This window comes from Aphis gossypii, chromosome X (assembly GCF_020184175.1).
Source record: "Aphis gossypii isolate Hap1 chromosome X, ASM2018417v2, whole genome shotgun sequence".
NCBI classification, from domain to species: Eukaryota; Metazoa; Arthropoda; class Insecta; order Hemiptera; family Aphididae; genus Aphis; species Aphis gossypii.
The window spans coordinates 4,729,174-4,742,311 of record NC_065533.1 but is presented as its reverse complement, the minus strand read 5'-3'; the positions used below and the strand labels follow the sequence as shown (position 1 = coordinate 4,742,311).

Sequence of the window (13,138 nt, the reverse complement as noted above, 5' to 3'; positions counted from 1 at the left end):
CACCCATGCTACATTATCGAATGAAAGACAATTTCTTTGCTATTTTTGAAACGAAAAGGATTTTTGTGAAGTATTATGCATTCATGATTGATGGTAAGGAGAAGATCAAGGAAAGTAGAATCTATATACATGTGGTCAAGAGCTGCATAAGCTTTTAAGGTCATAAGTGATGTCTGTTCAGTGATATTAGTGGGAAGTTGAAGACTGAAAATGTTTTCCACTGCTTATTCCAACAACGAATTGAAGACACACCATCAAATCCAACAATAAATTCACTTTTAATAGTTTTAATGGTTAAATACTTGAAAACAAATACATACCATTATACTACTCTTTAGAGTGAGTTTAAAATAATTATATATTTAAAATAATTTTATTCTACAATTTTTTGATTTTTATAGAAGATTGAGACAATACAATGAGATGAACCCGAATTAACTGTAATATTAAAAGTAAAATAAATGATTTGAATAGCTATATGAAAATAAAAAACCATATCATGAATTATAATTAGTGATATACGCTGATAGAATTCTTCTCAGAATTATGAGTTTTAACTACTATTTTATAGTGAACATCTGAAGATATTAATATTTTATAAATGTGTTTATAAATGATTTTTCAACGTTGTTGTGAAATGAAATTGATGATAAATAATTTACTATTCTAGCCTTCACATTTATAAAATATTATTATCTTCAGATGTTCACTATAAAATAGTAGTTAAAACTCATAATTCTGAGAAGAATTCTATCAGCGTATATCACTAATTATAATTCATGATATGGTTTTTATTTTCATATAGCTATTCAAATCATTTATTTTACTTTTAATATTACAGTTAATTCGGGTTCATCTCATTGGATTGTCTCAGTCTTCTATAAGCTAGAATAGTAAATTATTTATCATCAATTTCATTTGACAACTACCTTGAAAAATCATTTATCAACATGTATAACTATACGTTGTTTATAATCAGCCTATATTTATTACTTATGTATATATTTTATTAATTTGTAACAGTTTCTTCATAATAATTATACCAATTTATAAAATAAAAATAGATTTTTAACGTTTAAAGTATTTAGGTACCTACCTATAGAATTAATAACATGTTTTAACAATAAATATTTGAAAATACATAGACTAAAAATTAAATTGCAATACATCATTATCACTCATATTAATAAGAATAGGTATTTCTCTTGACAAAAAAACGTTATGAATCCCGTGATCTTTCCTATGACTGAGGACCATGTTATTTATTGTTTTTACGCATTGAATAAATACATAGAAATAAACTCTATCACAGAAAATAAATTATAAATACAAACAAATGGACTTAAAAAAATATTTTAAAACATTAAATTTGAAAAAAAAAATACAAAATATAATTAAAAGAAATATATACATTACATCTATGGACGATAACGACAATTTGTGAATAATTACAAATAGTCAAATATTGTTTTGGGTTCTGGTTTCGTTGTAGTTGTTGTAAATGGAAGCCTCTTTCGGTATTCAATAATATTCTTATTAAATCTGTAAATATCATAGTAAAAAATCTATGTTTAGTAAATGCAAATCAATGTTTAGAAAAGTATATCATGTTTTAATTTTTAAAAGAAACCAAGGTATTTCAACTTGTTCTGCTTTATAATAAGTTGCTTGTGTACTTTTTTATTGAGTATAGAAACCATAATGGATTAGTTAAATTTTTAAGAATTTCCTCAATCTTTTTAATCAAAAATTGTAACCGAAATCAAATAAAATTTAAATCTAAATTCATAAAACAATAAAAATGAATATTTTGAAGAAATTTTACATTCGATACCTCCTTCTTTCCCAAAGTACTACTAGATCAAATAATGTATCGAAATATTTTCCAAAATTAAAAATTGAAGTATTTGGACAGTTGATGAATGTTAATGACAGATCCAAAAGAAGGGCATTAATATTAAAATCAATACATTTATCACTCCGTTTAGAATCTAAAATGTAACAAAAATGTATAACTATCAAAAAAAAGAAAAATGATCTTTTAAAATATTGAATATGCAACTACGCTTTTAAAATATTTTAAAACAAATGCCTATTATTATTTGGTAGTCGAAACATTTTAAATTTAACAAAATTATATTTAATTATTATAATTTTATACTACCATCAGTATTGATTAAAATATATACCTTTTAGTTGTTATGGGTTTTGTTGTTGTTATTTGCATTGTTGTTTATGATATTGTAGTTGTTGATTTCATTGGACTGGTAGTGCTAATTACAAATAATATTAATGTTAAGTCAGCAATGATTAACTATTAACATAACTATGGTTATTTAATGGTGTTTATTAATGATTAAACATATTTAACTGAACATATTGTAACAATTTCATATAAAAAGAATCTACATAATATATAATGATTATGTGGATGAACAAACCAACAAAGTGTTTGATTAATTTATGTATAATATATTTGCATTATCGTTTATTTCATTGAAAATATAGTGGGCCTCATTGATCGGGTTAGGTTACAATTTAAAATAATAAACTTCCTATGGGCATTCAACTTACTACAATATACCTACATTTTAATTTATAATATACATTTTTAGTTATACAAAGCTTATAATAGGTAACTATTAAAGTAATAAGATACATTATGTAAGCAACTAGATTAAAGATAGAAAGATTTTATACTTAAACTCGGTATGTGATCTCAATTTGGATGGTCGGGTATTCTCTTACACTGATACCTGTCTACTTTTCACGGACAAATTGTGGGAAGGAGTTCATTCTAAAGCCACAATTGGTATGAACGAAATTCATAAATGCCTTAGTGACAAAAATCTAATATTAAATAATAATAATACAATGTTCATGACTTTTTCCATTAATAAAACATTCACAAATGTGAACGCAATAACAATACATAGCTGCACTAATAGTGAAATATGCAACATACACACTTGCAAACGTATTAAAGAAGTCTCAAGAATAAGGGGCTTAGGGATTATTTTTGATAACAACTTAAGATGGCATCTTCATTTACATAACATTGTATAAGGCTATGCGCTATAAGCTATAAATTTAATAAACTCAAAAACTTGATGGGTACCCAAAAAAAAACTATACGTATAATATATTTTGCCTTGTATCAATCAATATATCAATATGATCTATTAGTATGGGGTGGACTGGGAGATGGCGTTTTAAGACATTTGCAAGTTAATCAAAATAATACAGAATGAATTTGTTTAAATAAAAGTACTTTGGAAGCATTAACTAGACAAAATTACTTAGATTTGGACATATTACCAATTTGATCACTTTATAAAAAAATTGTTATTACGTTCGTTTTTAAACATCTAATAAAAAAAAACCATAACCCTTTTTAAGAAAACAAAAGAGAAAATAGAGTCTATAACCTTCCTGTTAAATATTCAAAGAAATCTTTCGGTCAATCATTTGTTGACTATCTAGGGCCTACCTATTTTAATTTAATGCCTTATGAAACAAAAAAAAAATATTCACTTACATCAAGGTAATGTTAAAAATATTATATATAACTGGTTATTTTTAGAATTAGTCTAAATTTTTAATTATATTTTGCAATTATTACCTCATTTTTTTTGTATGTTAAGTAAAATTCAAGAAATTGTGCAGTGTATAGATGACAACCTGTTTTGTATTTATTACTTATTCATTCAACTGTTGTAGCCGCATTCGGCTTTAATATTAATAATATATTAAAATGCCTTTACAGCAAGAAGGCAGGCCACCCAAGGTGCTGCACTACCAACCAAATAGATAAATAAAATATAAATAAATAAAAATTTAAGTTAATAACAACTACAAAATAGTAATAAATATAAATATGCAAATAATAACAATATCACAATGGTTCAGGTAATAATAAATAACAGTGCAATTTTTTATAATATAATAACAAAGTTAAAATTTATAACACAAATGGTCGACCAATACTCACAATGTGGATATGTCAGATAATGTGCGCACCGGTGAAGCAATAATAATTTAATACAATAAAAATGACAGTCACGTACGTGATTAGCTGGCCACAGCTACCAACGACGAATTCAAATACACAAAAGGCATAGACGTGCACTCAGCAGTACTGGACGAATATGAAAGCCACGACTCATAATGATTGTTGGTAACAATAATGACCATCCTAAAATTGGGGAAATAAAATAAGAAAAGTTGACAATAAATTGTTCGAACGATATTTACCAACAACCAATTCACGAAAATCACAGACAATGTGGTTTTCTACTGCAGACAATGAATGAGCAATTTGAGTCCGCACGGAGCTCCGCACCGTAGCAACACGACGAAAAAACAGGAGAGCGAGCCGGTCCGTCACACGGTTTTAACGAACTGGACTCGACGACAGACTTAAGTACGAAACGAAAGCTCAGTGTCACCTACACAAATGAAAACACGCGAACTTATGGAACTGTCGGTGACACTAAGGTGAATGACTTGAAAAAATACATGAAACATAAGTCATAACCATAGACATATAAAACAATATATTTTATATGTTTTATATGTCTATGGTCATAACCGAATTTATTTCGACCGCACACGCACGATACGAAATAACGAAAACATTTTAAACGAAAACGAGATAACGGTCACACGCACGCACCGGACGGTTATCACTTATCACACAACAGCAAGCTGTTGTCATTTTGTCAACCGCACCGCGGTGTCGCACGATACGAACCGATACCTCAACACGAAAATGGACGGAACGAAAACCCCGCAAACGAATATAATTTGAACTGCCAATGTTGGTGACAATAACTGTATCCATCATAATACATTAATATTTTAATGTACATAATTTAATAAATTGTTGTTAAATCTTTCTAAAAAAGTATACTCTCAATCCCTAACATAAGTCTAGCTTAAAAGGGATTGATAATCATAAAATAGTATATAAGTTAGTATATTTATATTGTTAATTTATGATGATTATAGGTACCTATATAATAAAAAAAGTTTTATATTTTGTTCATTATACGGTCAATTAGTTATTTTTTTTTTTTAACTATTAAAGGATTGATTTGTTTTGGTATGTTTAATATGGTAACATAATATTATTTTATTTTTCTTACATATTATAAGTAAATAGATTGAGTTAGTTTTCTGAGTAGTTGTAGTATAGCCAGTACAGCTGTATTTAATAATAATTGTCTTGTGTTTTATGTTCAATATAATAGGTGTCAGTTTTTTTAAATTATATAAATTACAAATATTTTTAAGAACAATTTTTTTATTGGTCTTATGTAGTTGTTGTTCAAGAAATTTTTAAAGCATCTAAGCATCAAAATAAAAAAAACAATACGTTACTCAAAAGACAGGATCCTAAAATACCTATTGTTTCGTATAAGATCAGCTAGTGGTTATAATTTTATTTGAAAAAAATGATATATTACCTCTTCTTAGTGCAAGAACATTGCATCAATACTTAAGTGTTATAGGTACAAAATTTGGATTTGATTTCAATTTTTTTTCCATCTTTGAAAAACATATTTCATCAAAAGATAAATTACAAAAACATGGTATAATACTTTTTGATGAAATGTTAGTAAGAGAATCATTAAGTGTTTGCTCAACTTCACTAACCTTTATAGGATTAATAGACTTTGGTAATGATGTTGAACACAATTTCCCCAAAGCAAGTACTATTGAAGATAAAGCTAACATGGCATTGGTTATTATGTTTTAACATTATGTGGTAATTACACCCAGCCAGTGGCTGTTTATGCTTCAAGAGGACCCGTTCATGGAACTGTTCTTGCACAGTTGCTAGTGAAATGCATTATACTATTATAAAAAGATGGGGCTAAAGTTCATGGGTTTGTCTGTGATGGAGCAACTACAAACAGAAAATTATGGTTAGAGCTTGGAAGAAATGGAAAAATAAATTAACTTAATCATAATTTTATTCATACATTAGATACAAATAGAAAATTTTTGTATTTTCTGATACCCCACATCTTATAAAAAATATTAGAAACCGTTTGAATAATAAAAAACAATTAAAGGTATTTATTATATTTAAACAATAAAATTATTCTATTAATGGTTGAAACAATTTTTACCTCCTGTTTCAATTAGTTAAGAGGACAAAACGATCCAAAAAAAGAAAAAAAAAATCGAGGTCTAGTTAAAGTATGTATATCCATCACAAAAAATCATGTTTATTTAAATTAATTTTTAAAAATTTAAGTAAAACTTGCAACTCGGGTATGATTGTTATTGTTCCTAAAAATTATTGTTTAAATTATATTACTACTATAAAAAATAATTTTTTTATTGTTTAATCCTATGAAAATTTTTATTGTTGTACATTATACACTTATATGTATAATAAAATGAAACTTTCAGATTTAAGACAATTTATTTAAATAAACCTTTATACATTAAATATAACCATAAGTATACCTAATGGCTAATTGTTATATTTACAATACTAATTTTAGAATAATTTTTTTATTATTAGAAAATGACACTGACACATGTGGGGGGGCTTGTTATGATATAATTATGGGTGTAAATGAGGGGTGGGGGTTATGTTTAAACAAACTTTAAATTTTAAAGTGACTTTGTGCCAGCTACGGGTCCACAATACGGATTGTATCAACGGCGTTCTGTTGGAAGGAGGAAAAATGAACATTTGTTGTTCCTGTCTAATACTCAAAAGTATTCTTTATCAATAATTGGTAAAATAAAAATTATTCCATTTTTCTAATATTTCCTTAAAATATTATATTGTTTATTAAGAATGAAAAAGTATTGTCACAATCATAAATTAGTTATTAGTTTATTACCTACTTATTAGTTATTAACACTTAGTTAATGCGTTCTAAGTTGAGCTAGGATTTAAATGCAATAAAAAATTTTAAAATATTTAATTTGGCTTATTAAAAATTTGTAAAAACATGTAAAAAATATAAATAAATTATAATTTATAATTTATTTATTAACATTAATTAATGTTTAAAAACGTAAATTAAACGTTTCCACCGAAAGTGTACGACCTTTCCCTTGACCACCAATATCCGTTTCCAGCAAACAAAATCCACCTAATTTAACCACGTTTTTATCAAAACAATTTGTATACTACCTACGCTTATACTAAAACCTTTAATACAATAATATTGTAATGTTATGATACCAATATTTCATATGTTATATTAAAATCATATATTTTAATATATTGTTGGTACCACCTATATTAGTAATATATAATATTATATTCTCACGTCTAAACTATTTTAATTGAAATAATCTTGTAAGGATGTGAACCGCGGAACTATACATTTACATTGTCATATTTTAATCAAATAGTCTAAAGATTAAATTATAGATAGCATTAGAAATATCATCAACTAATGAGTAAACAACAAAGGTACAAAGTATCTAGATAAAGTAAATATCACATCAATGTATTAAGCACTAAAATCAATAACGATAAATAAAACATAGGTATACATTCATAAGTATTCACGTAACTTTTTGTATGTACTCTCTCATAAAGCATATTTAATAATATATTCTATTTTTTATCTTCATATTTTTTATATAGGTAAGGGTAAAATACTTGAGATAAAAAAAAACTGGAGTACATGTCATGATACCTTTATATCTAATGAGATATTGAATACCCGTATCGGCTACTACAAAATTTGCTAAACATTTTATACATATTATATCATAAAATAATGACTTTTTTATATGATTTTATTGTGTTCTCTATACCTGCCATGCGCATAACAACGGCATCTCTTGTTCGTGTACAGTGTACATTCCTTCGACGCACAACTGATGTTTAAGCCGAGGTAAATTCTTCGAAGTATAACAGGGGGCACAAACCTTTTAAAAAAAGTGAACTACATTTGAAATATAAAGTCGCTGGTGATCTACATCAAAGATAATTTAAGTCTTTAGGAAGAGATTTGTTTGATGAGCGCAAATAAAAAAAATTTGTAAGCTCCGAAGAATAATTATTTATTGTTTCTTCTTCATAATAATAATAATAATAATAAAAATAATCGTAATTCGTAATAATTTATTAGTCGATAGACCGATAATGGTAAAATTTAATCTACTGGTTAATGAGTACTGATGTATAGTGACCTTTTTTGATGTCGATGTATATGGGTATAATGTATAAATGTATCGTACACACACACACACACACACATATATATATATATATCACTATATACACACGGCAATGCCTTCGATGATACACAGACAGTGTTTATGACCATCTCCACATAGGTAGGGAGTCGCCATTTTAAGACGGCATGCAGAGCGTGGCGAGCCATCAGTGCGATATCTAATAGCAACATTCTTTCGTTTCATTCATACTTCAACAGTTGCTTGGTGTACTCCTGCGTTCCTCTAGACCGTCATTGACTTCGACACAATCGTTTTAATTTTATTCTGTTCGTTTAAATTCATTTTTTTTTTACTCATTATTCACTACTACTCTTTTTTTTATCGTTCCACAACACGATGGACTTTATACTAAGAATATTAATTTTAGTAGTAATCACATTTTCCCCATGGGTTGCAACTTTGAATAACGAAGCTATCAATACACAAAATTGTAAGTATATATATTATTAATTTATAATAAATTATATATTTTATATAATTTAATTTTGCAATAATTTTTTTAACGCTGGTTATGTTATTTTATTATTTTTCATTGCTTTTATTTATTAACATTACCTCGTTTATTATATTTTTATTAATATTATTTTTATTTAATATATCTATATTATTAGTACTGAGATCGTTATCATTCGTACCTAATTATTTATTTAATGTTTCATAATATTAATTCGTTTAATATATTATGATAGGTAGTGATAATAACATTAGTATATAATAATATAATATACAGGTATACAGTGCTTATTAGCTGTACTAAATAATTAATTCTAAAAAAATATTTTATATAATTTTATGTTTAAAATGTTTAAATATTGTTTTTTTGTATCTAAATAATTTCCAATGCTTGTTATGTATAATTTATAATTTATTGAGTAGCAGAACATGATATAATATGTCATAAACATGTAATATTGAATAACTACTACATATGTATGTGGGCAATCGTAAGTTTGTTTGTGTATATATTAGGGTGGATAATATATATTGTTAATAATACGATGTTCAAATCCATGTATGTAGTATGTCAGTATATGTAAGTATAATGTGCTTCTATAGGCACTTAATTTGTTTTCACTATTTAGATTTGGTTATAAAATGGTTTAGGTTATTAATAATTTCCAAAGTAAAATAATTCGAAATAGATACATGTTGATGTCCAATTTATTGGCCATTGTTATACTTGTGTACAGTCAGCGCATAGAGTAATAATTACTCTATGAGTCAGCGTTACGAATCATAATACACACTTATCGATAAGAGTAGTTAGGTCCTAATTCAGTAGGAACAGATACATTTGTTAATGTTTAAAAAATTGTGTGAATCTGATTACATTCGAATTGTAATTTAATTGTTTTTCATAGTTTTTACTAATTAACATTATCATTTTTAATGTTTTTACTAATATCATTTAATTTTATTCACAGTAATTAGAATCGAGATTGCCGATCGGTATTATTTATACAAAATTATTTTTTTTAGTATTTCATAAAATTTTAGTTCGCTCTATATAATATCATGAATCATGATGATAATAATAATAATACCTAGTCATAACCATGATAGTATAATAACTTTTAAGATACGAAACGTTTTAAATTATATTAAACAGTATATTAAGTAGTACAAGGATAATAGTAATTCAATATTACAACTAGGTAATTTTGATGAACTAATTTTGATAATTTAGGTAGGTAATTCTGTATTTCTGTAGTTATATCATACATCACATCAATATTTTACCTAGGACCTAGGTATATTGGTAAAAAAAAAAAAAATTAAAAAATCGAGGCGAAAACTATTTCCTCACATTTTTTAATACGCCTCTGGACGATGTATGATTATAGGTCATAACGTTGTATCACCATATAAGAATGTACACGTGAAATAAACAATATCAAGAGTATAAAAACAGCATACTTCATTTATATGGTAATAAAGTATTTGTCTTCATGTGTGTTGCAGACGAGGAGAGACAAAGTGGCCAATTATGTCCTCCAATGGCATACAAGGAAAAGTATGAGGTAGTTTTTATTGAGAATGGGATACAGATGTACGGATGCGCCTCCCTGGATCACAACCGGGAATTTAGTGAAGTGCCAGTGTTACAATTTTGGTTTGAAGCTCCCATTAATTCAAACTTAGAACCTACATTTTGCAAGAACATAAATAGTACGTATGTCGTATAACGAATCATATTTGTGAAAATTATAATGAGGGGAAGTATTGTGGGCTCACGGATACGAAAAGCTGTTCGTAGTTCAAGCTCTCCTTTAAAATGTGCAAATTATATTACATTTAATGTAGGTACCTATGTATTGTAACACGTACTACATGCCCAAAATATATTAACTTCAAATATTACTAAAAGATGTATCAATATGATTGCGTCAATTATGGCCGTCGTTGAATACAGTAATTGATACACAAACACGGAGGAAAAATTTTACATTTATATACTTGTTATATGTAATTGACTATGATTCTGTTTCAAATTTACGTTCTTCTTTTTCATTAGGTACCTAACATAGCAACTACATGTAATAAAATATAATTAAAAACGAACTTCTTAATTTCCTATTATTATAAAATCAAAACATGTTTTATCCGTCATGGTAATGGCGTAACAATACTTATGTCTCATTTGTATCAACAAAAATGGTTATTGAGTAAAAATATTCTATAATATGCTATGATATATTTATTCTGTTGTTCTTTCAGAGACGGTCCCTTACATTTTCGAATGTATGTCAAAAACAGAACCGACCAATAAGGAAGAGATTGACAAAGGTTTAAAGTATATATCGCTAAATCAATATCCAACACAATTTATACAAGTCCTACCAACCTACAGATGTGCTGTGAGTATATTGTGTACCTCTACTTAAATATATTTATTACATTTTTAGTTACGATTCATTCATTTTCTTTCTCTATTTCTGACTTCATTTGTGTTATCTACAGGCATTTGTCGCTGAGGAACACACAGACCGTGGAATTATAGAAATCCGGATGGTATTTAGTAATTTGAGAGCAAAGAGTTATGATAAAACACAGTGCGAAGGTCTATCGTATATGCTGTTAAATAAAGATATGATATATGATGTTGAGAAGCTAAACAAATGGCCCGAAGGAGCTTCTTATGTATTTATGAGAGGAAACATCCCGCCCAAAATACTACCTACAACTAAAAAAATTACAACAACCACAGAAAGACCCCCCTTTACATTTTATGACTTTTTATACGCATTATCACATCATCGTTTTTAATAAAGTATGATTTACATTTATATATTATTATTATTATTTTTTGTATTAGAAATAATTATTCAATATTATAATACTAATACATATTCATCTATGTCAGTGGTCTCAAACACAAATTACCAACGGGCCATATATATTTACGTCAAAGGTTAGCGGGCAAAACACTTTTTTTTACTCATTTGTATTAAAGTAAACAAAATCAAAATTTTTGAAGAAATATTTATTCATTGCAGGCCATATTGGAAGGGCTCGCGGGCCGGATGTGGCCCGCGAGCTGCGTGTTTGAGACCATTGATTTATGTGGTAGAGTAGGTAGGTATATTACTTAAATAGATAAATATTATTTAAACTCTATAGGATATAATAATAGGCTATTCTTTAGTATAATGTGGCTTGAGAATATGTAAACGTATAACATAAATGCCTTTTAGGTATAGTGTGACACTACGATTTTTGAAATGATTATGACAGCGATCTGCGATTCAAGATTAGTTTACGCCACCCTAAAAATAAAAATAAAAAACGAATTTCGCCTGCCTTGAATAAATAAAAAACAAATTTATAGTATTTAAATATACAAATACTTTTATTGTTATGACAAAATAAATCAATAATAAATAATATTAAATTTATATTTAAAGTATCACAAAATATTTAATTTTTATGAAAAAAAAAACAATACAATTTATATTGACAGTTGGAAGCTGAAATAAACATATATAAACATACAGGTAGGTTCATAGTAAAACATGTATTTTTATTTTTTCGTGAGTTATTAGTGCAAGTTGTACTACAAATCGGCATTCGCCTATGAAAGTTATTCTTCCTCTTATATCAATATCATAAATTGAATTACTATTTTGGCCGGTGCTCTATAAACAAAAGTAAAATTTTGAATATTTTTACCGGCAAACATAATTCATGCAATAATGCCATATTGAATTATTATTTTTTTAAAATAGTAATAAAAATGTATTTGTAATATTAGTCTAACACATTCACACTTAGTGATGACTGATAAATCATTTCACATAGCAGTTGAACGATGGTATGTGGTTTTTAATTCAAATTAGTAGAAATAACTCAATGCATCTATAGTTTAAAAATTAGATTTATTACCAATTAATTAAAAAAATTAAGTTGTTGTAAATGTATGTACAATTTGTCAATAATAATTAGTCATTTGGGTTATAATTGTATCATCGTTTTATCTTATATGATTAAAAATATGTAAAAACTATACTTGTTATTTGTAATTGCGAAAGAGTATTTTTTACACCAGATGCTTGTATTATGGTTAAATTAGCTCACAACACCATAGGAAATTGTTTGGTTGTTGAATCTATGACAGGAGAAATTAAATGGTGTTATATTGAATATTTATATGAATTACAGACTACTTTATCTCTAAAATTTACAAATAAAATATCGAATGTACACATAAATCGGAAACAAAAAAAAATGAAAGTAAAAATAGCTGTACAACTTGTAGCAACCAACTGTTGAGTGCTTCAATAGCCAATGCACTTCAATATTTAAAAAATAATAACTATAAACAATATTTTCTGGGAAACAATATTTTCTGGGTGTGATGGAACTATATTAACTTTTGTAGAACGATATAGACCAAATATTTGAATTTTTAAATTCT

The 13,138-nt window shown here is 26.8% G+C and overlaps 1 protein-coding gene and 1 long non-coding RNA gene across 2 annotated transcripts; one reads left to right on the top strand and one right to left on the bottom strand.

Moving 5' to 3' along the window:
* Nucleotides 1-1,209: 1,209 nt before the first annotated feature.
* Nucleotides 1,210-4,659, bottom strand: LOC126551849 (uncharacterized). The gene is made up of 3 exons (XR_007605741.1): nucleotides 3,992-4,659; nucleotides 2,190-2,273; nucleotides 1,210-1,542 (listed from the first exon to the last, which is right to left on the bottom strand). It is a non-coding gene; the product is annotated as an uncharacterized LOC126551849 (long non-coding RNA).
* Nucleotides 4,660-8,425: 3,766 nt separating this feature from the next.
* LOC114129091 (uncharacterized) lies at nucleotides 8,426-11,490 on the top strand. The gene is made up of 4 exons (XM_027993724.2): nucleotides 8,426-8,653; nucleotides 10,186-10,392; nucleotides 10,942-11,081; nucleotides 11,185-11,490. Exons 1-4 carry the CDS (start codon nucleotides 8,560-8,562, stop codon nucleotides 11,488-11,490), a joined length of 747 nt encoding a protein of 248 aa, XP_027849525.2. The 5' UTR covers nucleotides 8,426-8,559.
* The last annotated feature ends 1,648 nt before the right edge of the window (nucleotides 11,491-13,138 follow it).